This window comes from Lepidochelys olivacea (assembly GCF_965140295.1).
Source record: "Lepidochelys olivacea isolate rLepOli2 genome assembly, chromosome: 14".
NCBI classification, from domain to species: domain Eukaryota; kingdom Metazoa; phylum Chordata; order Testudines; family Cheloniidae; genus Lepidochelys; species Lepidochelys olivacea.
In genome coordinates, this window is record NC_140424.1 from 46,184,568 (window position 1) to 46,210,738 (window position 26,171).

Here is a 26,171-nt window from a genome sequence, read left to right on the forward strand (position 1 = left end):
ACCGTCGGTCCCTACGGGATACGGCAAGGGACTTTTGAGGTGTTTGGGTCTTAGTGATACCCCCTCAGAAGCCTGCTGTGCCCCACTGCAGCCTTCTCTGAGGTTGTTCTTGGAGGAAGAGATTGTGAATGGTCCGATAGGGGCTGGCCTAGAATGCGAGACCTGGATTCAATTCCTGGCTCAGCTATCTAGTCCCAGTGTGACCGTGGGCAAGCGAGTCAGGGGGTCCTGAGGCCCAGGCTATGTACCATGGGTGTTATTGCACTGCCCTACCTCTTGGGGAGGGGGCATGCGGCGTACAAATAGCACCCAGGACAGCATGAAGCATCATAACACAGCTTGGGCAGCTTCAGCCCCCTCAGCCTGCAGAAGTTAAAGCTTGCTGAGGAAGACACTTATTTGCACAGTCACTCCTGAGCCTGGCCTGGAGCTCAACTGCCCGAATGGGTCTGGAAACAACCCCAGCCCTAGGAAGTGGTGCTGCTGAGCGGGCGGGGTCTTTAACAGGAACTGGTTAGGAGAGGCGTTGCCCTGGCTCACCCTCTTCCCTGAGCGGCTGCACTGGAAAACTGGAGGCAGTGGAAGAATGACCTTTTTGGTTCCAACACAACGGGCCGATGCCCCAGTGCCTAATATAGGAGAGGCAGGGTTTGCAAACAGGCCCTATGCACAGCCACGGGAGCTTCTCTCTCCCCTATGCTACAGGGGCCCAATCCAGCCGAGAGCTTCATGGCTTTCGATACTCAGGGACAGGGCTCGCAGTCGTTACCAGGCTCCCTGTGCCCTCGCATTCCCAAAGTGAACCATCTGGAGCCAGGTGGCCTGGTAGCAGAGCCCAAGTGATGATGCTCTGCCACGCTGCCAGCTCTGGGCTTCTAACTGGGCAGTGGTCCCCTAATTCTTGTGCTGGGAGACAGATTCAGCCAACAGATGAGCCAGGATTAAACTACAAGAGGATGTTATGGGGGTCAGTTTACTTTGCTCCCTCTCCATCTGTGCGCCATCCTTTCCTTTTAGGTTAGGGAGCCAGCCGATCTGGGGTCCCCTCTGCTCTGCCTCAACTTTAGGATTTTTTGGGGGGGGAGGAGGGGCATTGCAGTAGAGCACAAAGTCTCCAGAGGAATGTGCAAGGAAAGCCTGCATGGGTTTAGCTAGAAGCAGGGCAACTGCAGCATCCTGTTGGATACTTTGCCAGAGAGAGCAGAGGCAGCCTGTCTCCCAGCTGGTTGAGACACCGGGCAAGGAAAAGTCAGCCCTGCTCAATTCAGAAAGCTGGGATGTAAGTGTGACGCTGTATGGAATCTGGGAGACACTTTAGGATATTATGAATAGCAATAGTGTTAAATTGTAAAATGGGTTATACCAGATATGCCACATAAGATAGCTGCAAAAACGGTATGATTTGCCAGATATGATAATCTTGTTTATATGTTTGTGTCACCTTTTGTATTATGAGTTATAGATATGTCTGGTTTCAGAGTAACAGCCGTGTTAGTCTGTATTCCCAAAAAGAAAAGGAGTACTTGTGGCACCTTAGAGACTTGGTTAGTCTCTAAGGTGCCACAAGTACTCCTTTTCTTTTTATAGATATGTCTGTATTTTAAACTTGGGATATACTTCTGGGTGACACCCCCAGACAGTTTGGCATCAGCATTGCCTAGCTGCTTGATGGCCCATTAAGGACCATCAGCTATACAATTGACCCATTGAGAGAAGGCAAGGGATACACCTGATGACTCAGCAAGGCAGGCAAGGGCATATGAACAGAACTCCAAGGCTTTCAGGCCATGTACTGGGCAGCTTGTGTTTAGGACAAAGGTAGCACAAGCCACATGGCAAAAGCCTATAAAAGGCAGCTGCATCTTCTCCATTTTGTCTTCAGTCCTGCTTCTTGTCTTTATTCCTGCTTATTACCTCTGGAGTAACCATTATACAAACAAAAAGAAAAGGAGTACTTATGGCACCTTAGAGACTAAAAAATTTATTTGAGCATAAGCTTTCGTGAGCTACAGCTCACTTCATTAGATGCATTCAGTGGAAAATACAGTGGGGAGATTTTATATACACAGAGAACATGAAACAATGGGTGTTACCACACAGGAGAGTTACCAGCAGGAGAGTGGGGTGGGAGGAGGTATTGTTTCATGGTCTCTGTGTATATAATGTCTTCTGCAGTTTCCACAGTATGCATCCGATGAAGTGAGCTGTAGCTCACGAAAGCTTATGCTCAAATAAATTGGTTAGTCTCTAAGGTGTCATAAGTACTCCTGTTCTTTTTACCATACACACTGTAAGCAGAGTGATTGGGTAAGGTGAGTTATTACCAGCAGGAGAGCGGGGAGGGGAGGGGGAGTGGGGAACCTTTTGTGGTGATAATCAAGGTGGGCCATTTCCAGCAGTTGACAAGAACATCTGTGTGTGTGGGGGTGAGAAACATGGGGAAATAGTTTTACTTTGTGTAATGACCCATCCACTCCCAGTCTTTATTCAAGCCTAAGGTAATTGTATCCAGGTTGCAAATTAATTCCAATTCAGTAGTCTCTCCTTGGAGTCTGTTTTTGAAGTTTTTTTGTTGAAGAATATATCTATTCCACATATCTATTCAGGGGACACCATCATAGGGCCTAATCACATCAGCCACACTATCAGAGGCTTGTTCACCTGCACATCTACGAATGTGATATATGCCATCATGGGCCAGCAATGCCCCTCTGCCATGTACATTGGCCAAACTGGACAGTTGCTACGTAAAAGAATAAATGGACACAAATCAGACATCAAGAATTATAACATTCAAAAACCAGTCAGAGAACACTTCAGTCTCTTTGGTCACTCGATTACAGACCTAAAAGTGGCAATTCTTCAACAAAAAAACTTCAAAAACAGACTCCAACGAGAGAGTGCTGAATTGGAATTAATTTGCAAACTGGATACAATTAACTTAGGCTTGAATAAAGACTGGGAGTGGATGGGTCATTACACAAAGTAAAACTATTTCCCCATGTTTATTCCCCCCCTTCCCCAGACGTTCTTGTCAACTGCTGGAAATGGCCCACCTTGATTATCACTACAAAAGGTCTCCACTCCCCCACCCTCCCTGCTCTCCTGCTGGTAATAGCTCACCTTACCTGATCACTCTCCTTGGTAACAATGAGACAATGGTTTCTGAGACACCATGTGCTCTGTGTATATAAATCTCCTCACTGTATTTTCCACTGAATGTGTCCGATGAAGTGAGCTGTAGCTCACGAAAGCTTATGCTCAAGTAAATTTGTTAGTCTCTAAGGTGCCACAAGTACTCCTTTTCTTTTTGTGGATACAGACTAACACGGCTGCTACTCTGAAACCTTTCTACAAATGAAGCTCTGAACAGAGGACTGAATGACCCATCCAAGCTGTGAATGTTTTCCAGAGGGACTTTCAAGCCTGCAAACTCACCAATACTGATAGGAACCTGAGAGACTTTGAAGGCTTTGTATGTGACTGTTTTACCATCTCTCTTCCTTTTTCTTTATAATAAAGCTTTAGTTTTAGACACTAAAGCATTGGCTGACAGCATGGCATTTTGGGTAAGATCCAAACCTATACTGCCCTGGGAACATGGCTAACCCTTTGGGATCAGAAGAACATTTTGTATATATGAGCAGAGTTTTTTAAATAACTTCTCAGTGTACCGGACCTAGGTGCTGATTGGGAGCCAGAGAACTGGAATGCAATAGAGGGAGCTGTGTGATTTCCTTTTGCGTCTTGATAACCAGTTTGTGTGTGTGTGTGTGTGGGGTGGGGTAGAATCAGAAGCACAGTTTGTGACTGGTTGGGGAGTTTAACTTCAGTGTTACTCTCAAGACTGGTGGGTATCTGCTCTCCCTTTTGCAGCCCGCCCTGATCTTGGCATTTCCAGTGAGGACTACCCCAGGCTTGGCTGTAGACAATGGGTCATGTAATGTGTCCTGGATGGAAGCTGGAGGCATGTAGGTAAGTACAGCGGTCCGTAGGTGTCCGGTATAGGGTGGTGTTTATGTGACCATCACTTATTTGCACTGTAGTGTCCAGGAAGTGGATCTCTTGTGTGGTCTGGTCCAGGCTGAGGTTGATGGTGGGGTGGAAACTGTTGAAATCCAGGTGGAACTCCTCAAGGGCCTCCTTCCCGTGGGTCCATATGATGAAGATGTCGTCAATGTAGTGCAAGTAGAGGAGAGACGCTAGGGAACACCTCCTCATCAATTATTGGGAGTGGACCACATCCACCCTGACTGAATTGACCTTGTCAGCACTGGTTCTCCACTTGTAAGGTAACTCCCTTCTCTTCATGTGTCAGTATATTTATGCCTGCATCTGTCATTTTCATTCTATGCATCTGAAGAAGGGGGCTTTTTTACCCACGAAAGCTTATGCTCAAATAAATCTGTTAGTCTTTAAGGTGCACTGGACTCCTCGTTGTTTTTCAAAACTGTTAAGTCGGCTTCAGTTCATACCATGTGTTATTTTGATGCAAGTCTGTCAGGACCCCCATACCACTTCAGCATTTGCTCTTTGTTCAAATCGGTTCACCCAACCTTAATTTGGGCATCAAATGTTGATCAGATAGAGGGGATCCCTTCTTTATGGGGATTCAACAGCCGGAGCAAATCCTGTAGACCACCTCCTGTGGCCTCTCCAAGCCACCTGTTTGCCTTTCCCCTCTGCACTAGAAGTTTCTTCTTTACAGCTAGACAGACTAAACTCCCACACCAGGGGGAATTTACCCCAGAAGTTTGAAAGTCTCTTTCCACACTTGTTTAAGTTTTGGCTGCCATGGCACAAGTAACACCAAGATGCCCTCCCATTGCATGAGCTTTCGTGGGTAATACCCACTTCGTCAGATTGTGTACTGATCACCTGTTACATGAAGACAAGTTCAGAGGCCCAAACTGGATAACAGGGTGACTCTCAGATGCATGGGCATGCTTGTTCTGAGCTACGAACTGGTAGATTGTGACCACAGGAAAAACTCTTGGTGGGGTTTGAAGGTCTGTTCACCTGCCTGAGCCCTCGGTGGGGTTGGGCTGATCTAGGGTGACCAGATGCCCCGATTTTATAGGGACAGTCCCGATTTTTGGGTCTTTTTCTGAAAAAGGCTCCTATTACCCCCCACCCCATCCTGATTTTTCACATTGCAGTCTGGTCAGCCTAGGCTGATCTCAGGTAAGCTCATTAGCATGTGTATACATTCTTTAATTCTTTTTTAATATGTTCTCTCTGTAATGCTTTTATCGTGAGAATCATTGTTTGCTGGGGAAGGGCTGTGTGGTAACTTAACCAGGGGCGGTTACACTGTTCATAGCCTCTGGGGAAGGAAGGCAAAGCAGGCCTCCTGAGGGGATCTGCCTTGCTGGGGAATTCTCAATGGAGGCAGGAGCTGTGCAGCCTGGAGATACCCCAGTCAGGAGGGAGAGAGATCTGGGTTTCTACCCAAGGGAAATGACAGCTGAGCAGCCTGAGAGTGGGTGCCCTTGCTGGACCAGAGGAGGAATATGGGTGCAATGGCCCTAAATAGCGACGGGGGAGCACAAGGAAACAATTGTCACAACATCTGTCACCCTGAGAGACAGTGGGCTCAGCACACCAGCTGCCTAACCACTGTTATGTGTTTAAAACTTCATGGAACATGAGCGTTGTATGGAGGGATGGGAAGAAGGATAACAAGGTAGGTCTGGGGATGTTTATGGGGAGTTGCTCCAAAGACCAAGGAGCAGCAGGGGAAAAGGCACAGAACCACAGAGAGGTAGGGTTGGAAGAGAGCTCAAAAAGTCATCAAGTCCAGCCCCATATCATGTGACAGGACCAAGTAAACCTAGACCATCCTTGATGGGTGTTTGTCCAAACTGGTTTTTAAAGCCTCCAATGATGGAGAATCCACAACTTCCCTTGGAAACCTATTCCAGAGAATAACTATCATTATAAAGATTTTCCTAATATCGAACCTAAATCTCCCTTCCTGCAGAGTAAGCTCCTTAAGAACCTGGCTGAAGAGACCTCGTCATTAGTGATAACCTTTGATGATGCCTTCAATACATCCACGAATACTTAAGGAACTGGCTGAAGGGAACCCTGAGCCACTGGTGAGTACCTTTGAGAACTCATGAATGATGGGAGATATCCCAGAGAACTGGAAAAAGGTGAATATAATACCTACCTATAAAAAGGAAACAAGGACAGTCCAGAGAATTATAGGCCAGTCAGATTAATTTTGGTAACCAGAAAGATAATGGACCAAATAATTAAACAATTTCTAAGCATCTTAAAGAAAATACAGTGAGAAGTAACTGTCTACCTGGATTTGCCAAGAAGAAATCATGTCAAACCAACCTAATATCCTTCTTTGACAGGGTAACTAGCCTTTTGGATGGGGGGAGCACCTCCTCCGCACCTGTCAGCTTTCCCCCATCACTGAGTTTAATCTCCTCTCTGAACTTTTTAATTTTACATGCCGTAAGTCTGGTTCTATTTTGGTTTTGGTGGAGCCCATCCTTCCTTTACAGGATCCTCCTTTCCCAAGAGGTCCCCCAGTTCCTAACAAACCTAAAACTCTCCTCCCTAGCATCAAATGATGAGTCAACAAGATTGAAATTCACATGTGCAGCAAGATGAAGATCTTTTAACAGCCAGAGGGTTTCCAAAAATCTGCTGTCACAATAATTGGTTGGCTTAAGAGGACATGCTATGGCCATTGAACCTGAGCTACACCATGCATTTGAGTCTTAGCCCTATTCCTGACAACTGTCAGACAATGTGTCTTGTGTATTATTCTTACATTCTGTAGAAATTTCTCTTGGAAGTTTTGCCCTGATACCAACATTTCTGTGTTAAGAACAATATCTTCAAATGCTCTCAAATCTACATGGAGATATTGGACTGGTCCCTAATTAAGAATTTTGCCAACATAGCTCTGTCAGGTTAGTGGTGTGAAAAATCACGTCCCCACCTGACATAGCTCGCCAGCAAAATCTCTAGAGTAGACAGTTATAGTGGCAAAAAAGTCCATTAAAAAGAACTCAAAGGAATTAAATGCCCATAAACTACATTAAAGCAGAGTTAAGGTTGTTCAGTGCTGCCGCATGGCTTTCCAAGCATGTGGATGGTGACAAAAGTTAAAAATCCGTGAAAAACAAGAAATGAAGGACTAAACTACACACCACTCTTCCAATACAACCTTAACTCTGGCCTTACCCCCTAACCCTGGAGCTAGCAAATCTCACTAGGAATAGGTCAGTAAGGGTGGTGCAAATGTTAACGAACTACCCAGGGAAGTGGCAAATTTTCCATCTCTTGAAGTCTTCAAGTCAAGATGGGATGCCTTCCTGGAAGATGTTTTAATCAAACACAAGGTATTCAGCTCACTACAATGGTAACTGGATGAAACTCCATGGCCTGTATTACACAGGTCACACTAGATGACCTAATAGTCTCTCCTGGCCTTAAAATCTATTGATCAATAATCAATAGGAGGAAGAACTAAGAACATACCATTGTTTGTGTTCTATTCTACAGATTGGAACACCACCACTTACCTGCAGGCCCTCCAGCCGTGCGCAGTGTGTCAGCTGTAGCTTTACGTGAATGGTGGAGGGAATAGTTGGAGCAGCTGGGCAAAGCTGTGACTAAGGGCTTGTCTACACTACCCGCCGAATCGGTGGGCAGCGATCGATCCAGCGGGGGTCGATTTATCACATCTAGTATAGACACAATAAAATCGACCGCTGAGCACTCTCTCATCGACTCGCACATGTGAATTTCAATCTCGTTGACTCATCATTTGATGCTAGGGAGGAGAGTTTTAGGTTTGTTAGGTACTCCACCAGAATGAGAAGCGCAAGCAGAGTCGACGGGAGAGCGTCAGCTGTCAACTTACCGCAGTGGTAAGTAGATCTAAGTACATCGACTTCAGCTACACTATTCACATAGCTGAAGTTGCGTATCTTAGATTGACCCCACACGGTAGCGTAGAAAAGCCCTATGATATGCGGAGAGGTGCATGTGAAAATGGAAGGAACATGTGTTCCTCATTTCAATGCTGAGTGTTGTAGGTTGTGTCAATAATGGTGCACAAAGGTGTGTTCTTGCCATGTGTACTGTCAGCAGTCTGGTGGCATACATGCTAGTGGTCTCCAGTGCTCAGTGAGGGGTAAGTGAAGGTCATGACTCATAAGGAATCCTCAGTGCAAAGGTAAAGGTGTGGTGACACTATGAAAGTCTGATGCGTTGTGGGCAGTAGGCTCAGTGATGGAGTGCAAGCCAGGGGTAGGCAGCTTCTGTTCCCTACACCGGACCTAACCCCAAGTTTTGCCTTAGCAGAGAGACGGTGTTAGACTTTGTGCTGTACTGCGCCTGTGCTCTGCTCCCAGAGCGTTCTGTAGCAGGGAGGGAAAAATGCTAGTGTGAGTGTCATTGGCCTGTTGCCGAAACAGGTCAGAGTTGAGATTACATGTGGGGTGTCATGAACCTTCACTCTTCATTTCCCCTTCTAAAGGGGACAGAAATCCTCACCCAGCGAGGTCACGTTCTCATAGTTCTTCTGCATGACGTCTCTGTAGAGGGCTCTCTGTAGGGGTCCAGCAGAGCCCCCTCTTTCTTGGTGAAAAGCACAGCCACCTCCTCGAAATTCACTGGCCCCTGAAAGAACGAGAGTACCCCACTCAGCACTTGCTGTCCAGTTACAACCCCACCATTCACTGGGGAGGAGGGCCAATCACACGGAAGCTCTGGGAGGCAGCAGAGTCCTACCCCCACGCCATCAGAGCTGCCAGGCAGCATCAGGGTGAGGGGAGAGAGAGAGGCCCTCACCCCCTTCCCCTCCCCCATGACAGACAGAGGGGGCAGGGTCTTCTCTTCATCACTCACCTACTAGCCAGAGGAGATGAAGCCCCCAGAAGGGCCCAGGGACAGCCCCTTGGTAGGAATCCAAAAGCTCTCCCCATTGCCAGCAGCCAGATGGGAGGGGATGGGGTGTCTTCCCTGGGCCTAACTGGTGGCTGCCGCTTTATCTCTCACAGCAGCCTCTGGCCAGTAGGTTCAGGCTCCAGGACTGGAGTCTGGTACGTTTCCCCAGCCCAGTCCAGGGGGTTGTTTCCTGCTTGACAAATTAGGGAATTTCCACCCACAAACCCCTTGGGTGTTGCTAAGATCCAGGCCCAACAGTAAACAAATCCCATCAGATTGTCACCCCCTGGCCCCACCCCCTTCTCCACCTGGGTATTTCCTGCCCCCTCCCACCTCCAGATCAGCCACCCCAGAAGTTCCCACCTCCTGTGTATTTACTGCCCTTCTCCCGCCAACAGGAACCAACCAGCAACTCCCTTAAAATCCCTACCTGAACCGGCTCCACGGCAGCCATTTCCCTTCCTTGCTCCCTGGAAGGATGGGATGTTACACTGCAGCCTGTCAGGGCAATTGGGGACATGTCAGAACAGAACAGTAATGTCACATCACAATTCCCCCTGGCTCTTTCCCTGCAGACGGATGTTCTAGATTCTGTCAGGCAAATAAAAGAAATATTCAAAACACAGTTAGTAAACTGTGTGTGGGGGGGAGGGGGTTAATCTACCCAGATATCTGTTAGAAAAGGAATTCAACCAAACACAAAGTGCCCAGTAAGTTCCGGAAATGTACTGGGGACTCTTGTTTTTTTTCAGAGGATGGAAGAAGTAGCCGGAGAATAGCCATCTTAGACTTGATTCTGACTAAATAGAAGGAATTAGTTAGGAACTGAAGGTGAAAAGCAATATGGGCAAAAGTGATCATGAAATGATAGATTTCACCATCCTAAGAGAAGGAAGGCACGAGAGCAGCAGAATAAGAACAATGGACTTCAACAAACTCAGAGAACTGGTAGGTGAAGGCCCATGAAAATAAAATCTAAGGCAAAAAATAAAGAGTTCAGGCGAGCTGGTAGTTTAACATAAGAAAGACCATATTGGGTCAGACTAATGGTTCATCTAGCCCAGTATCCTGTCTTCCAGCAGTGGCCAATGCCAGGTGCCCTAGAGGGAATTAACAGAACTGGCAATCATCAAGTGATCCTTTCCCTGTCGTCCACTCCCAGCTTCTGGCAAACAGAGGTTAGGGACACCCAGAACATAGGGTTGCATCCCCACCTATCCTGGCTAATAGCCATTGATGGACTTATCCTTCCATGGACTTATCTAGTTCTTTTTTGAACCCTGTTATAGTTTTGGTCTTCACAACATCCCCAGGCAAAGAGTTACACAGGTTGACTGTGCGCTGTGCAAAGACGTACTTCCTTTGGTTTGTTTTAAACTTGCTGTCTATTAATTTCATTGTGTAAACCCTAGTTCTTGTGTTATGTGAAGGAGTAAATAATAGGGCTGTCAAGTGATTAAAAAAATTAAACGTAATTAATTGTGCGATTAATTGAACTGTTAAACAATAATAGAATACCATTTATTTAAATATTTTTGGATGTTTTCTACATTTTCAAATATATTGATTTCATTTACAACACAGAATACGAAGTGTACAGTGCTCACTTTATATTTTATTTTTGATTACAAGTATCTGCACTGTAAAAACACAAAATAAATGGTATTTTTCAATTCACCTAATACAAGTACTGTAGTGCAATCTCTTTATCATGAAAGTTGAACTTACAAATGTAGAATTATGTACAAAAAACCTGCATTCAAAAATAAAACAATGTAAAACTTTAGCGCCCGCAAGTCCACTCAGTCCTACTTCTTGTTAAGCCAATCGCTCAAACAAGTTTGTTTACATTTGCAGGAAATGATGCTGCTCGCTTCTTGGTTATATCACCTGGCAGTGAGAACAGGCGTTCTCATGGCATTGTTGTAGCTAGCATTGCAAGGTATTTATGTGCCAGCTGCGCTAAAGATTCATATATCCCTTCATGCTTCAAACACCATTCCAGGAGTCACGCGCCCATGCTGATGACGGGTTCTGCTCAATAACGATCCTAAGCAGTGAGGGCCAAAGCATGTTTATTTTAATTATCCGAGTCAGATGTCAACAGCAGAAGGTTGATTTTCTTTTTTGGTGATTTGGGGGTCTGTTGTTTCTACATCGGAGTGTTGCTCTTTCAAGACTTCTGAAAGCATGCTCCACACCTTGTCCCTCTCAGATTTTGGAAAGCACTTCAGATTCTTAAACCTTGGGTTAAATGCTGTAGCTATCTTTGTGTTTTGTGAAATCTGCAGTGAAATTGATCTTAAAATGAACAACATGTGCTGGGTCATCATCCTAGATTGCTGTAACATATATATGACAGAATGCAAGCAGGGGACATACAGTTCTCCCCCAAAAAGTTCAGTCATAAATTTAAATAACACATTATTTTTTTAACGAGCGTCATCAGCATGAAATGGTGGCTGAAGCATGAAGGGGCATATGAATGGTTAGCATATCTGGCACATAAATATCTTTCAATACCAGCTACAAAATTGCCATGCAAATGCCTGTTCTCACTTCCTGGTGACATTGTAAATAAGAAGAGGGCAGCATTATCTCCTGTAAATGTAAACAAACTTGTTTGTCTTAGCGATTGGCTGAACAATAGTAGGACTGAGTGGACTTGTAGGCGCTGAAGTTTTACATTGTTTTGTTTTTGAGTGCAGTTATGTAACAAAAAAAAATCTACATTTGTAAGTTGCACTTTCATGACAAAGATTGCACTACAGTACTTGTATGAGGTGAATTGAAAAATACTATTTATTTTGTTTATCATTTTTACAGTGCAAATATTTGTAATAAAAATATACACTTTGATTTCAATTACAAAACAGAATACAATATATACGAAAATGTAGAAAAAAATCCAAAATATTTAATAAATTTAAACTGGTATTCTATTAACAGTGCAATTAAAATGACGATTAATCGTGATTAATTTTTAATCGCAATTACTTTTTTTAATCATGCGAGTTAACTGCAATTAATCAACAGCCCTAGTAAATAACAATTCCTCATTCATTTTCTCCACACCAGTCATGATTTTATAGATCTCGATCATATTCCCCATCCCCTCAGTCGTCTCTTTTCCAAGATGAAAAGTCCCACTCTTTCTAATCTCTCCTCATACGGAAGCTGTTCCACAGCCCTGATCCTTTTTGTTGTTTTTCTCTGCAATGAGTGTGTGGGGGCAAGTTAGAGATCTGGGAATCTCTCTCACCAAGTATTTCTCCGAGTGCCCCTTTCAGTCTCTCTCTCCTTTTTCTTGTTCTATTTCCCTTCCCCTGTTCTGCCCCTTGTGGCTGAGATTCAGCCATTCCTGGGGGTTCGCTCTCCTCTGGCTGGATCGGCTCCTGCCATTGCGAAGGGGAAGAGATACGAGGGGCGAGGAGGGACTGTTTGTGCAGTCACATTAATGTCCATCCACAGCACATTTCCTAAGGTCTCCACCAATCACCTGGAGTCTCTGGCTCAGATGCTGATGTGGGCAGACCCTAGGGCTGGCTTATGGGAGTAATTACAGCTGGAGAAAGTCCTCACCTTGGCTGGGAACAGAAGTTTTACTTAAGGTCACTCCCCAGCTCAGACCCCTCTCGGGGAGCAGCAGCTGCTCAGCCTGGGCTCCAAGGTCACGGTGGAGGCAGCAGCATTTGAACACCAATATCCTGAGGAGAGAGAGACAGACAGATAATGGCTAACAGGGACCCACCCCAGAGACAACTACATCTCAGCAGTGAGGAAAGCACTCCCACATGGAGACCATTCATCATAGGATTTTGGATACTACTGGTGATATTGGTGAGGGGAAAATGAGGGGCTAATACACTAGCATGGAGATTCTCAGCCATTCTGGGCACCAAGGAGCCCATCATGAGTGAACCCTCATCCTGTGCCCCCCTGAGGAAAAGAAAAGGTTCCAACCAACTGTCCTGTGAGCAGCTGGGAGACTGGCCGGGGAGGCTTCTGGCTTTGTTGTGTATTAAATATGGGCAGGTCACTTTCATCAGAAAACATTTTAATGGAGCTAAATGGGGAAAGAAATGAGTCTCAAATGAGAGGGGAAAGTTTATCATGTAATCCCTTACAACCACCAGTATGGAGAATGGCTCAAGGCAACAAATTCCCTCCCAAAAAGGAGAAGTTGCTGAAACTAAACCTGGGAACACCTCCAAACCCGAGATCCTTTTTAACAGACATTTCATGGCAAAAGGCAAAAATCTGAGTGCTGATATCAATGTTCAGTCATTAAAGGGAGAAGGGTGGAAATCTGAAGAATTTTGAATCAACTTTCACAAACTAGAGAGGAAAGTATAAAATTGTGAGGGATTATGTATCAACAGTCAGTAGTAGGCACAGAGGTAAAATCTGAGTGAATTTCATATCATTATTTGAAAAAGATAGAAAAGGGGCAACATCTACAAGGATTTGCTATCAATATTCAAGAATTTGAGAAAAAGTCAAAATCGGAGGGGATTTTATGTTAATATTCTATAATTAGAGAGACAGGAAAAAAATCTCAGGGAATATTAAATTAGTAAAAGATAACTAGATAGGAAGCAGGGCAAAATTTTAGCATATTTTAGGATATTCTCCTAAAAACCTCTGTAAAAAGAAAAGGAGGACTAGTGGCACCTTAGAGACTAACCAGTTTATTTGAGCATGAGCTTTCGTGAGCTACAGCTCACTTCATCGGATGCATACCGCTGTAGCTCAGAAGCTTCTCTCTCTCACCAACAGAAGTTGGTCCCGTAGAAGGTATTACCTAACCTACCCTACCCTGTCTCTCTAAATGCAAAGCATCGCACTTTGGAGGGGAAAACTGGAGCTCCTCGTACACCTTACTGGGTTGTAAATTAACTATCAACTCAAGAAAGCGACCTGCATGTTGCTGTAGACAGCTTAATTAAAAACTCCACTCAATGCACAGCCACAGCCCAGAAAAGCTAACCACATGTAAGGGTTCATAAGGATTGGGATGGAGAAAAACACCAAACATTTGTATATAAATCAAAGGGGCAGCCTCTAATACCCTGGGACCACCCGGCTACTACAGGAGTGCAGGCTGGATATTTTAGATCTATCTCTGAGAACTGGGGAAGAAAGAGGTCAAAGGTATTTAATATGATAGAAAACCACCGAGACCTGAAGGGATTCTCTGCTGACACTAAACACGTGAGAGAAGTGGGGGACTTTGATGGCTTCCCCAGGGCAGCTCGTGCTCCGGAGGGGGGGCTGGGGCAGAGACTCCCTGGCACTGGGCAGATGTCGGGCAGGATTTCACACCGCCCCCCCCCGTGGACCCCGGGCTGCGCCCCCATCTCCCCCCGGCACACGAAGGGGCCCCGCCCCGGGGCAGAGCCGGCCCGAGCCGAAGGCGGCCTGAGGCCTGCGGCTCTCCCGCCCGCCCAGCTCAGCCCGGTCTCCCGGCAACGGGCGCGTCGCCCAGCCCCCGCCTCTCTGCTTCCGGCTCCCATCGGCCGGCCCCGCCCCTTCCGGCTCCATCAGCCCCACCCGCGCCAGGCAGGGAGCCGAGAGCGGCCGCGGGCCCCGCAATGAGGCGCGAGCCGCTGCGCCACTAGGAGGCCGGGCTTGCGTGAGAGGGAACTACGCTTCCCAGCGTGCCCAGGAAAGCGGGCGGGGCACTTCCGCCTCCTGAGCGACCGCAGGGGCCGTCGCCGGGGCAGGCGCCAACGTCACTTCCGGCTCGAGGAGAGTCAGGAACTACACTTACCAGCCTGCCCCGGGGCGTTTCCGCCCTCCGGGGCCCAGCGACGGGAGGGCCCCAGGGTCAGCCTGGCCCCCTTCCCCCTCCGGCCCCCTGGGCTGCGTAGCGGCGTAGCGAGCCGAGGCGCGTTTGCCCTGGACTGGGGCAGCTGCGCACGGACTGAGCATGCTCAGTAACGTCTGCTGAAGCCGCTGCCCTCACTGGCGGGAGGGCGGAGACTCCCCGGCTGTCGGGGGCAAACAGCCCGCGCCTGGGGCAGGGCGGAAGCCGGAAGGTCCCCCACGGTCGCGGGACCCCAGCGTCCGGCAGGCTGTCGCCCTGGGGAGGGGGCTGCGGCTGCGGCTGCGGCTGGTGCCCCCCCCGGGCCGCGCCCCCGGCTCCACGTCTCCGGCTGCGGGGCTCTGGGGGCAGCCGCCCGTTCCCGGGCCTTCCCCCTTCATGCCTCGCCTCTGCGTCCCCTCCGCTCCCGGCTCCGCGGGTCTGAGCCACCCCCAGGGCGCCCCAGCTCTTCCGCTCTCGGATTCCGACCCGCCCGCCGCTGCGGAACAGCGTGAGCCCAGCTGGGGGCAGGCACCTGTGCCCCGGGGTGGGGCTGTTCAGATCATGCCTCCCGTGGGGAGAGCCCCCTCTGTTCTGCGGGGTGGGGGTAAGTTAGTACCTGGCGTGGCGGGGAGACCAGGCTCAGGAATGTGGCAGGGCAGGCGGTGACCGGCACCGTGGAGCTCAGCGGGGAGACACTACCCCCCCGCCCAACAGTACTAATAACTATATACGCCCCTGCCCCGTGTACAGGAAGTATCCCCATCACCTTCCCAGGCAGGGGAACTGCATTATTGAGCGGGGCCGGGGAATCTTGGCTGCTTGAGGAAGAAGTAGCCACAGAAATTAAATCGCTGTCAGCAACACAGCAGGATGGGATCTGCGCATGGCCCCACCCTGGGGCAGTGGGCATTGCTGGAACGGGGGCATTTCTGTACCCTCAGCAGCACATGAGACAGGGGAGCCATTGGTGAAGCTTGCATTTATTGCTATGAATCATGCACACAGAACCCCGTTAGCCCCCACCCTTCAGCTGGGAACCGCATGGTTGTTAGCGTAGTCTTGGTTCTCAAACTTGGCTGTGTATCTGTCTGAATGCACAGACGCATAAAGCTCTGACTGCGGCCGAGTAGCCTCTCTGCCCTTCAGGGGCCCCCCGCCCCAAATCTCTGGCTCGGACCGCCTGGGCCCCGTCACCACCACATCTGTGTACTGGATCTCAGCACCCCCCACTGATGACTCTGGCAGCTGCCGGCCTTGGGGTTTCAGCATCTTGAGGTTGGCGTAGCACGTAGGCTTCTGGGGACAGAGCAGAGGTGTTGGGGGAAGGGTGGCATGTGCCTTAGGGTTGGGTGGAGGGCTCTGGCTGCTTAGGATGCCACTGGCAGCACTAACTCCCACCCTCTGGTAACCAACAAATTCCCCATGGGATGGGTTTTGCTCCTGCTGGGGATGGTGGAGCTGAGCACCCCCTGAATAGCGGGAGGGTCCCTTTGCTCCCTCTCAGGAAGAGCATCACCCACATGCTGTGGGGTTCGTAGGCTGCAGGAAGGGAAATAGCCCCCTGACACTCAGAGACCAGCTTATCTCCAGAGCAGGGAAATACCTGGAGTTCCCATCACCATCGTGTCTGAGGAATTGTGCCCCACAGCTTGTTCCCTGGGGCTTTAGCCTTCCCCAGTGCTGCTATTCAGCCCTCTCCTTGCAGACAGGATGCCTCAGCACCACTCACCACATAGCCTGCCCTACTATGAGACCACAAATGCAGCTAGGGGCTCAGCTCAGCTCAACAGATCCTGCTGTCATCAGCCCCAAAGGGTCTGTGACAACAGGGCTCTGAGGCAATGATGGGTGTTCAGTCTCACTCATGCATCCCCTTCCCGCTTTGTGCTTCCTGCGCTGTCCATCAGAGCTAACCCCCACTGTCTGCAAACTGCATCCCAGTTCCATGCCTGGAGGTCCTGCTGCTCGCTGGAGGCAAACTCAACAGTGGGATACAGAGCAGCCAGAAGTCAACGGCAGAAAGTAGGTCGAGGAGAGGAGTTGGGTTTAGCACAGAGATGCTCAGGGCCGATAACTCACCGCTTCCTGCCACTCTGCAAGCAGTTAATCTCCACACACAGCCCCTGAACACATGAATGTAACGCTCGCAACTCTAGAGCCCCCACAGCACCAGCTCTCCCACCCCATTTGCAACTCTGCTGGTGCCCCTCAATCTGTACCTGCAGTCACCTGCTATTCCAAGCCTGGGCTCTCTCCCATCCCCACCAACACCCCTCAATCACAACCTGCATCCCCCTGATATCCCAGCCCTGGGCTTCCCCACCCACACCTTAACCCTACCCAATTTCTAATGCCACAGGTCAGTCAGTCAGGGGACGGCCCCTGCACCATCCCCGGCTGATTGCTGCGGCTTCTGTGGCTACAGATGTCTTTGGCCACACATGTACCAAGAGCTCTGCTCACCTTGGGGCTGGATTCCTGCTCCTCCTGGGACTCTGACACTGCTGAGCTTTCAAACCCAGAACTTTGCCCTGTTGACAGAGGGAGAGGGAAGGTTGCTGCTGAGAGTCCAGAACCAGCTCGGAGATAGAAGCCAGCTCCAGTTTGCAGAAGTACTGAGCAGCTGGAGGGAGCCCCAATTCACAGGCAGCTCCTGGCTGTCTTAACGAAGCCTGAGTCAGGCAGCCACAGACTCTCAGGGTCCTCAGGATGGGAAGGGGGGCTGATCCGCAGCCCCAGCGGCTGCTGCCTTCCTGCACACATGGACAAAGCTGCTTCAAACACGTTCCCTCAGCATACACAAGAAACCAGCCCATGAATGGCCCTTCTTAGAGAGTGTTTGTGGCTGTAGCCAAGGGCTAGGCTCCCAGCAGACACAAATCAGCATTGATGATGCTGACATGCCTGCTGCCAGCTGGAGACTCGATCAGTATATGTCATAGAACAGGTGACAGAATTATCTCCTCTCCACACACATCGTGTGTGTACGTGCCTGTGTGCTCTTTTACTCAGGGCAGAGAGCAGGCAGCCTCAGCACAATGGGGCCTGATCCTGTGAGGGGCTTGGGTGCAACTCACCTGTCTGCAGGTAACTGATGTTGCCATAGACTGGAATCTCCTCAGTCACATGCTTCACACTGGGATGGAAACCAAAAATCCAGTAAATGGCTCAGAGCCAGGGTCAAAGGTGAATGTGCTGGGGACAGACAGAGGAAGAGGAGGGCTGGGAAAGGTGGCAGTGGTGGTACACACCCAGAGAGGGAAAAAATTCTTGTGTGGGCTCAATCTGTAACAATCCCCTTAATTCAGACCAGAGGCCCGTCCAGCCAGAGAGCTGAGCTGGTAGTGATATGCAGGATGGGGAATCAAAAACCCTGATTCCTGGGCCAGCTCTGGCAGGGGAGTGGGACCTAGGGGTTGAGAGCAGGAGGGAAGGCCTGGCAGTCAGGACTCCTGGGTTCTATTCCTTGGTTCTGATTCCCTGTGACATTCCCCCCTTCTCGCAGCCTCTGTTCCATCTTGCTGGCTGACAAAGCTTCCTCCCTCCCCTCCCCCTAACAGCATGGAGAGAACCTCAGTGGTGATGCTTTGGGACTTGGACAATGCAGCGACTCGTTGCTCCTGCTGTTTTGTCTGTTGGACTCACCTTCTGCTGAACTGAGGCAAGAGCCTCCTGGACTCATCTGGGCAGGTAGGGTGGGAGAGAGAGAAAGAAAGAAAAAGAGATCAGCTCCACAGGCTTTAACGGGGGTGGGAATGGGTCTCTGGGATGCTGGTGGTACCAGTGCAGTGTGGCAGGCAGGGACATGGGAGGAGAGGAGTCAGCGGAGGATGGGGTTCTGGGTGGGGGAGCCTGGGCATGAGATAGGTTGGGCACCATGGAGAAGGGGAGCTGGGTTCCCTGTGAAGTGAGATGTGGGGGTGGGAGTTGGGGCTGGGACATGGAGTGAGGGGGGATAAAGGGTGCCCTCTGCAGGAAGACACAAAACAGGCGGGGGGAGAGGGGACTGGAGGCAGTAGCCCCTTCTGGAGATATATGGGAAGGGGGACCAAGGAGACAGACCCCTGTAGGGGAGAGGGATATGGGAGCCCCCCTGTGCACCAAGACAGTCTGGGAGACAGAGGGACAGGAGAAAGGAGCCCCACATAGGGGTTATAGTTATGGGGGGAGGAACTGTGCCCCTGTGCTCTGAACAGACTGTTCCCTCCCTGCAGCACATACCTCTGTGTGCTGTGTGCCTCACACAGCAGAGAATGTTCCACAACAGGGACACCAGGTGCGACAGGACCAGTGCCCCAACAAGCCCCCACATGGCACCAGTGCCTTGCACCTGCCCCAGACCTGCAAAACAGAAGGGTTGCTGGGAGCACTGGGCCCACACTGTCTGGAGAGAGCCCTGCCCCACCCGACCTGGGCCTGCCTAGCTGGCTCTGGTGCTGCAGCAGAAGGGTAAGTATGGCTCCCAGGCAGCTCATTGCATAGTCGCTGGCTGAACTGTCAGGGCTCCCTGGGGATTCTGCCATCATGCTACGGACCGCGAAGGCTCTGGCAATCGTCACATCCAATGTGGGGATGTTCCCCCAGAACGCTGCCCCTCCCCACGTCACATTGAAGCACAGAGATGGCCCAATTTACCTTTACGAACACCAAACTGGGTGGGTGTTTGAGCCTCTCCACTCGGCACAGCAACTCCCGGACTCACCTGAAAGGTTACTGCAGTTACAGCTGGAGGAGCCCATGGGTGGGAAACACGATTTTCTCCTATGGTGAAAGATCCTTGATCCCAGGCTGGAGTCACTCTGGATTCAGGGCAGATGCCCACGCTGGTTGCAGCCGTTCCAGACTGGATCCAGGCAATGTCTCCTGCCCCGGTCCTGGTGGCACCAGTTTTACTGCTTCATTTCCCCAGCCCTGGTGGAGACCCCCCCACTTCTTGTCTTGCTGAAGAAGCAGCTCTGGCTGTGCCCAGGGGGTTAGCATTGTTGCAGCTGTAACCCACGGGGATTTCCGGTGCCAGAGCCCGCAGACATCTCCTCCCTCTGCACTGGCTCCTGCTGTTCATGGCTCAGCAGCTGCAGTGCACAGCTCCTGCCTTTCTGGGCAGGTTCCAGTGAAAGGTGGGTCTGCTGCGGGGGGGGGGGGAGGGGGGAATGGGACTCAGAGGTGTCTCCAGAACTTCTCCCCCATTCTCATGCATTAATTCTGTGCTCCCCAATCCCCACCTCTGCTCCTTCTCTAGTACCAAGGGTTCTTCACACCCTCTCACAGGCTTGCTCCATTTCCCCCTTCCCAGCTGCAGGAATGGGGGAGGGGGACTCTTTTAATTCCTTTCCCTCCTGCAAGGAGGGCTCTGGGCTCTGGAGAGGAGGGGAAGAGCTCCCACTGCCTCTGCAGCAGCCCTGATTGGCTGCTCATCCCCAGGAGGTGGAAAGGCAGCCAACCAGAAGAGTCTTCCCATGTGCCAGGCTGAAATTCCCAGGAAGGCTGGAGAGTTACTCACATCATTAGGAAACCGACTGCAACAGAGGCCAAAACTCACATCACTGTGGTGAGGAAATTGGGAGCTGGCAGCACTGAGGAGGTCTCATGACTGCACTGCTGCTCCTTCCCACCTGGTGTTCCTGCCCCCACCCTGCTCCATCCCCATTCCCCTCACTCCCTCCCCCCGGGTCCTCCATCCCCATCCCCTTCCCTCGGCACCCAGTGTCACTGCCATCACAGCACTGAAACTGGACTCATTCCAGGGGAGCCTTTGTCCTTCGCTGCATTCCCCCTGGTCCTGGGGGTATCTCACTGTGTGTTCCTTTCAGCTGGGACTGGCCCTGGTGCTCCCTTCTCCCCAGGAGGGTTGATACCTGCAGTGCGGGGTGTGTCTGTGTGTGAGGGCTGCGGTTGTCCCTGCAGCAGCGTGGTGGTGGTAGTGGGGGGGGGGGGAGATGAGGGCAGAGGCTGTCCCTGCAGGGGTAGGGGGATGAGGGTGGAGACTGTCCCTGCAGGGGTGGGGTGTGTGTGAGGGCGGAGGCTGTCCCTACAGCGGGTGGAGGGGGAGGATGAGGGTGGAGGCTCTCTCCCCTCCGAGGATACATTGCAGCTGACAGCAAGCTAAAAGCAGTGGTGTGGCCATTGGCTGTCTAATGCCAGCCTTCAGCGACATCCCCACAGCTCTTTTTAGCACATTAGCACAAGTCTGCCTACCCAGGCTGGGAGGCTTGTTCCCAGATGCAGTGTAGACGCTCCCTGCACAGAGTTTTCTGGTTCCAGATGCCACTGCATGGACAAAGGCTGGCCAAGCCCAGGACTGGGGGGTGCTGGGGGTTTCCCCACCAAACTGAGGGAAATGTAGCACTGCTGGAGATGAGCCCCCACTTCCCTGCATAAAGTGGTGGCAGGAAGTGGTTTAGAACCACCAAAGAAACAGATGCCCTCACAAATCCCAGTGATTCCCAGTTCACAGGCCTCCCCTCCCCGCAGAAATTCCCAGCACAGAGGCTAGCTTCCCCCCATCCCCATGACTCCCAGCACATGGGCCAGGCCTTCCCATTCATAGACCCCATGAGTCACTTCTTCAGGGGCAGGAAGTTTATTAGATGCCAGCAGGTGCCCAGGGCTCTGGATGCTCCAGGTCTCACAGAGGGGTGCAGGGGAGTTGAGAAGGGGGGGCCTGTGGTTCCTGTGTTCCCAGATGTTGCAGAGGGCTGTAGTCCTGGTGGGGCAGAATTGTGTGGGAGAGCCATAGATCAGAGGAGCTGTAGATGGAGGGGACTGTGACTCCCAGGTTTGCACCCTTCTCACCCCCTCTCTGCTGGGGCTCAGTGCAGGTCCGCGATATGGAGATTCCCTCCCACACCAGCCACAGCCACCACCCGCCCACCGGGTGCTACTGCCACAGCCTGCACCGGTTTGTTGGGCAGCAGGATCTCGCCGAGCACCTGGAGACAAAGAGCATGTCACCCAAGACTAAGCACCCTGCTCCCCTGGCTCACACCACCCAATCCCTGGCCTTCCTCCGCTCCACCCCTCCACCCTTGCTCACTTCCCCAACCTCCCTGCTGTCCTTGCTCACGTCACGTCATGCCACCCTCCAACCACCCCATCCCCCGGCCTGCTCCCCTGGCTCATAGCACCCAAAGCCCCCAAATATCCCCCCATCCTGTTCCCTGGCTCACACTGACCCCCTGCCCTCAAGGGATAACCCAGCTCCACTGGCTCTCACTGTCATTCCCCCAAGTGGGGAATGCCTACTCCCCCTTTACTCCCAAGCAGGGGTACCCACCTCCCATCTCACCTGGTTCGTGCCAGTGTGGATGGCGCTGGCTCCGCTGGTGCCGCTGCCCCCAGCCACCACTATGTCCTGGTCACAGAACCGGGCTGCGTAGAGGAACTGGCCCTGCATAGGACCCCCAGGAAAGGGGAGGTTCTTCTGCAGTTGGGATGTCCGCAGATCCCAGAGCTGAAGCGCGTTGTGGGGCACCCAGGAACCAGTGAGCACGCGGTTACCCTTGGGGGGGAAGGAGTCAGGCTCAGATATGGGGCGTTACCTCTCCCCCGGGGCACCCAGGAGCATAGTTACCCTACATGGGGAAAGGTTACTTCTTCAGTGGGGTCGGGTATTGGGGGGCAGGTGACCCTGATCCCAGAGCTATTGGTTCAGGGTCAGTGCAGAAGCTCCAAGAAAAGTCAGCACAGACCAGCCCTGGCCAGGACTTTGCATGCCCACACAGTGTAGCTCACGCCCTCTGTCCCCCTGTCACCTCCCACATCTCACCTGGATGTCAAGGCCTGGGCCACAGATGTGAGGCCCATTGATCACTCTCTGAGCCTCCTTTGCCATCCGCTTGTCCCAGATCTAGGCACAGATAAGAGACAGGTAACAATGGTAGCATCCAGAACCCCTCCCCATTAGCCAGAAGCCACAGACACAGCCCCCTCCATTTCCTCCTGCTACCTCTCCAACCATACCCACCTATAATGCAGGGCCTCACCTTCACACAGTCATCCCAGCCAGCTGTCAGGAACACATGGCGCTCTCCAGGGTGGAAGCGGAGAGCAAAGATGCGGCGAGAGTGCCCACTGCTCGGTGTCACATCCCCAGTCATGAAGTCAGGAGCCTGCAGAATGTGGGACAGCTGTGGGGAAGGGAAGCAGAATCTGGGTCATGGGGTGATTGGGACACACAGGCGGGAGCAGGGGCAACACACACACGCACCCCATCCTTGCTTCCCACCCCCAATCCAGATAGAGCCCTCCCCTAGCACCACCCCTCCCTCCATCTGTGCTACCTGCACCCTTTTCTGGCATGCCCCTCCTCACTCACCTGGTTGGTATGGCTGTCATAGAGCCGAATATGTCGGTCCTTGCCAGCTGTGGCATAGGTGCTGCCATCCATGCAGAAATCCATGGCATTGATCTCATTCTCCTTCTCTGGGGTGGGACAGACATGGGGAGAGCAGCTAGCAAGGGCTGTTACCCCAGCAACAAGGACAAAGGTGAGGATGGGATTCCCCCAGCTCACTGACCCCCCACACCATGGGGCCAGGGCTCCTGGCCCTTTCTTTGGAGGAGAGATCTCTCACAGCCCTTTCTTTGGGGAGAAGAGGGAAAGGCCCATCCGCTGGGCACATGGTGACAAGGTACCCTATGGAACGTACCTGTCACTGTCGCCAGCAGCGTCTCCGAGTCCATGCTGTAGAGAGAGATGATGCCATCAGCCCCCACAGCCAGGAGCAGGCTGGGTCTCCCTGGGTGGTAGGCCAAGGCAGTGATCGCATGGCGCGTACGGTGTCCTTGGAAAAGGGACGAGTGCAGGGAGGCTGTTGCCACGTTCACAATCTGAGAGTGAGGGGGAAAATGGAGAATGGGATGGGTGACGTGACAGGAATGGCATTACACCCACCCCCGGTACCCCTTCCAAGTACCCACGCAGCCCCGTTACCCTCCAACCACCCCTTCCCCAGTTACCATCCAACCCCGTTACCCTCCAGCCCCCTCCCGGGAACACACACAGCCCCGTTAGTCTCCAACCTCCCATCCCCCCATTACCCTCCAACCCCCTCCTGGTACCCAAGCCACCCTGTTACCCTCCAACCTCTCCTCCCCCCGGTACCCTTCAACCCCCTCCCAGTACCAACGGGCCCTGTTCCCCTCCATCCCCTTCTCCTCTGTTACCCTCCAACTTCCTCCCAGTACCCACATGGCCATGTTACCCTCAACCTCCCCTTCCCCCACCGTTACCCTACAACCCCACCCCTGCCCAGTACCTGCACAGCCCTGTTACTCTTCTACCTCCCATCCCCCAATTACTCTCCAACCTCTCCTCCCTCCCATACCCTTCAACCCCCTCCCACTACCAACTTGGCCCCGCTACCCTCCATCCCTTTCTCCTCTGTTACCCGCCAATCCCTGCTTCCCCTCCGGTGCCCTCCAACCCCATCCAGGGACCCACGCAGCCCTGTTACCCTCCAACTCCCCTCCCCTTGCTACCCACGTGGCCCTGTTACCCTCCAACTCTCCTTCCCCCGGTACTGCCCTGTAGCCCCGGTACCTGAACAGCCCCGTTGCCGAACCCGGCTGCCAGGCGCCCCCCGGCCGGCGCAAAGCGGAGGCTGTAGATCCCGTGTGGGTCACTGCTGAGCGGCACCTGGTGCCGGATGCGGAGTCGTGCGGGACCCTGCGCTGCCTCCTCCCTCTCCCTGCCGCGCGACTCCAGCAGTGCCCGCTCCAGCCGCCGCCGCGCCATGGTGGCTCTCCCCTCACACGGCGCAGGCACCGGGGTCACGGAGCGACGGGCAGGCTGGGGGGGGCAGTTACCGGGGTCACGGAGCGACGGGCAGCGCGGGGGGGCCGGTTACCGGGGTCACGGAGCGACGGGCAGGCTGGGGGGGGCAGTTACCGGGGTCACGGAGCGACGGGCAGCGCGGGGGGGGCAGTTACCGGGGTCACGGAGCGACGGGCAGGCTGGGGGGGCAGTTACCGGGGTCACGGAGCGACGGGCAGGCTGGGGGGGCAGTTACCGGGGTCACGGAGCGACGGGCAGGCTGGGGGGGCAGTTACCGGGGTCACGGAGCGACGGGCAGCGCGGGGGGGCCGGTTACCGGGGTCACGGAGCGACGGGCAGGCTGGGGGGGGCAGTTACCGGGGTCACGGAGCGACGGGCAGCGCGGGGGGGCCGGTTACCGGGGTCACGGAGCGACGGGCAGGCTGGGGGGGGCAGTTACCGGGGTCACGGAGCGACGGGCAGGCTGGGGGGGCAGTTACCGGGGTCACGGAGCGACGGGCAGGCTGGGGGGGGCAGTTACCGGGGTCACGGAGCGACGGGCAGCGCGGGGGGGCCGGTTACCGGGGTCACGGAGCGACGGGCAGGCTGGGGAGGGGCAGTTACCGGGGTCACGGAGCGACGGGCAGGGCGAGGGGGGGCCGGTTACCGGGGTCACGGAGCGACGGGCAGCGCGGGGGGGCCGGTTACCGGGGTCACGGAGCGACGGGCAGGCTGGGGGGGGCAGTTACCGGGGTCACGGAGCGACGGGCAGCGCGGGGGGGGCGGTTACCGGGGTCACGGAGCGACGGGCAGGCTGGGGGGGGCAGTTACCGGGGTCACGGAGCGACGGGCAGCGCGGGGGGGCCAGTTACCGGGGTCACGGAGCGACGGGCAGGCTGGGGGGGGGCGGTTACCGGGGTCACGGAGCGACGGGCAGGCTGGGGGGGGCGGTTACCGGGGTCACGGAGCGACGGGCAGGGCGAGGGGGGGGCAGTTACCGGGGTCACGGAGCGACGGGCAGCGCGGGGGGGCCAGTTACCGGGGTCACGGGAGCGACGGGCAGGGCGAGGGGGGGCCGGTTACCGGGGTCACGGAGCGACGGGCAGCGCGGGGGGGGCGGTTACCGGGGTCACGGAGCGACGGGCAGGGCGGGGGGGGCCGGTTACCGGGGTCACGGAGCGACGGGCAGGCTGGGGGGGGCCGGTTACCGGGGTCACGGAGCGACGGGCAGCGCGGGGGGGCCGGTTACCGGGGTCACGGAGCGACGGGCAGCGCGGGGGGGGGTGGCCGGTTACCGGGGTCAAGGAGCGGCGGCCGGGGCGGGGGCGGTTTCCTTGGTTACGAGGGGACCCCCCCCCTTTTCTGTCGCTTCCACCGGGTCCCGGGCTTGAGTCAAACTGTTTCCATGGCAACAGCTTCCAGAGCTGGCGCTTGCCAACATGCGCTGATTGGCGGAGTCAGCCTTCCTGCACGAGGATTGGCCGAGTGCTGAGCCCCGCCCCCATACTCTTCTGATTGGCGGAAGGATCAGAAGCGGCGCTGCGATTGGCCCAAAAGCCCCATGTCCGAGGGGGCGGGAGTCAAGGCCTCGATTCAGTCCCGGGAGCCCATCGATGGGTGGGCCTACACGGGGTCAGAGGTCGCGGCCTGAGGCCTCGTTACAGGGGATGTCGGGGGGGGGGCAGGGAG

General features: G+C 53.2%; 3 protein-coding genes and 1 long non-coding RNA gene across 10 annotated transcripts in view; 1 reads left to right on the forward strand and 3 right to left on the reverse strand.

The window, feature by feature from the left end:
- The window catches only part of LOC311531222 (uncharacterized protein), a 31,079-nt gene extending 15,661 nt beyond the window's left edge, over nucleotides 1–15,418 (reverse strand). The window contains exons 1-4 of one of the 4 annotated variants that reach the window (XM_084648433.1): nucleotides 14,693–15,326; nucleotides 12,502–12,626; nucleotides 9,350–9,417; nucleotides 8,527–8,652 (exon numbers count right to left, since the gene is read on the reverse strand). In XM_084648433.1, coding sequence (XP_084504559.1) covers nucleotides 8,536–8,652; nucleotides 9,350–9,417; nucleotides 12,502–12,626; nucleotides 14,693–14,853 — 471 coding nt within the window. In that variant the 5' untranslated portion in view covers nucleotides 14,854–15,326 and the 3' untranslated portion in view covers nucleotides 8,527–8,535. The other 3 variants (XM_084648432.1, XR_014714156.1, XR_014714157.1) reach the window with 3 other exon arrangements.
- LOC311531223 overlaps nucleotides 1–26,171 on the forward strand; it is a 49,142-nt gene that overhangs the window by 20,323 nt on the left and 2,648 nt on the right. The window contains exons 2-8 of one of the 2 annotated variants that reach the window (XR_014714158.1): nucleotides 3,323–3,475; nucleotides 3,877–3,975; nucleotides 5,984–6,101; nucleotides 18,289–18,418; nucleotides 18,943–19,177; nucleotides 19,638–19,845; nucleotides 20,150–20,276. This is a non-coding gene — a long non-coding RNA (uncharacterized lncRNA). Of the gene's footprint in view, nucleotides 1–3,322; nucleotides 3,476–3,876; nucleotides 3,976–5,983; nucleotides 6,102–18,288; nucleotides 18,419–18,942; nucleotides 19,846–20,149; nucleotides 20,277–26,171 lie in introns of both variants that reach the window. The other variant, XR_014714159.1, reaches the window with a different exon arrangement.
- SIT1 (signaling threshold regulating transmembrane adaptor 1) lies at nucleotides 15,695–19,545 on the reverse strand. Its single transcript, XM_084648431.1, has 6 exons — nucleotides 19,431–19,545; nucleotides 18,950–19,069; nucleotides 18,374–18,410; nucleotides 17,806–17,864; nucleotides 17,192–17,259; nucleotides 15,695–16,024 (listed from the first exon to the last, which is right to left on the reverse strand). Exons 1-6 carry the CDS (start codon nucleotides 19,465–19,467, stop codon nucleotides 15,755–15,757), a joined length of 591 nt encoding a protein of 196 aa, XP_084504557.1. The 5' UTR covers nucleotides 19,468–19,545; the 3' UTR covers nucleotides 15,695–15,754.
- On the reverse strand, nucleotides 21,290–24,599 carry LOC311531220 (THO complex subunit 6 homolog). Of its 3 annotated transcripts, none has more exons than XM_084648430.1 (7): nucleotides 24,270–24,599; nucleotides 23,377–23,557; nucleotides 23,043–23,188; nucleotides 22,711–22,854; nucleotides 22,494–22,574; nucleotides 22,014–22,226; nucleotides 21,290–21,431 (listed from the first exon to the last, which is right to left on the reverse strand). In XM_084648430.1, the coding sequence occupies exons 1-7, from the start codon at nucleotides 24,462–24,464 to the stop codon at nucleotides 21,354–21,356; spliced, it is 1,038 nt and encodes a 345-aa protein (XP_084504556.1). In that variant the 5' UTR covers nucleotides 24,465–24,599; the 3' UTR covers nucleotides 21,290–21,353. The 3 variants fall into 3 exon arrangements, with proteins under 3 accessions (XP_084504556.1, XP_084504555.1, XP_084504554.1); XM_084648429.1 differs by having other exon boundaries at nucleotides 21,290–21,657; nucleotides 23,043–23,149; nucleotides 24,270–24,597; XM_084648428.1 differs by having other exon boundaries at nucleotides 21,290–21,657; nucleotides 24,270–24,502.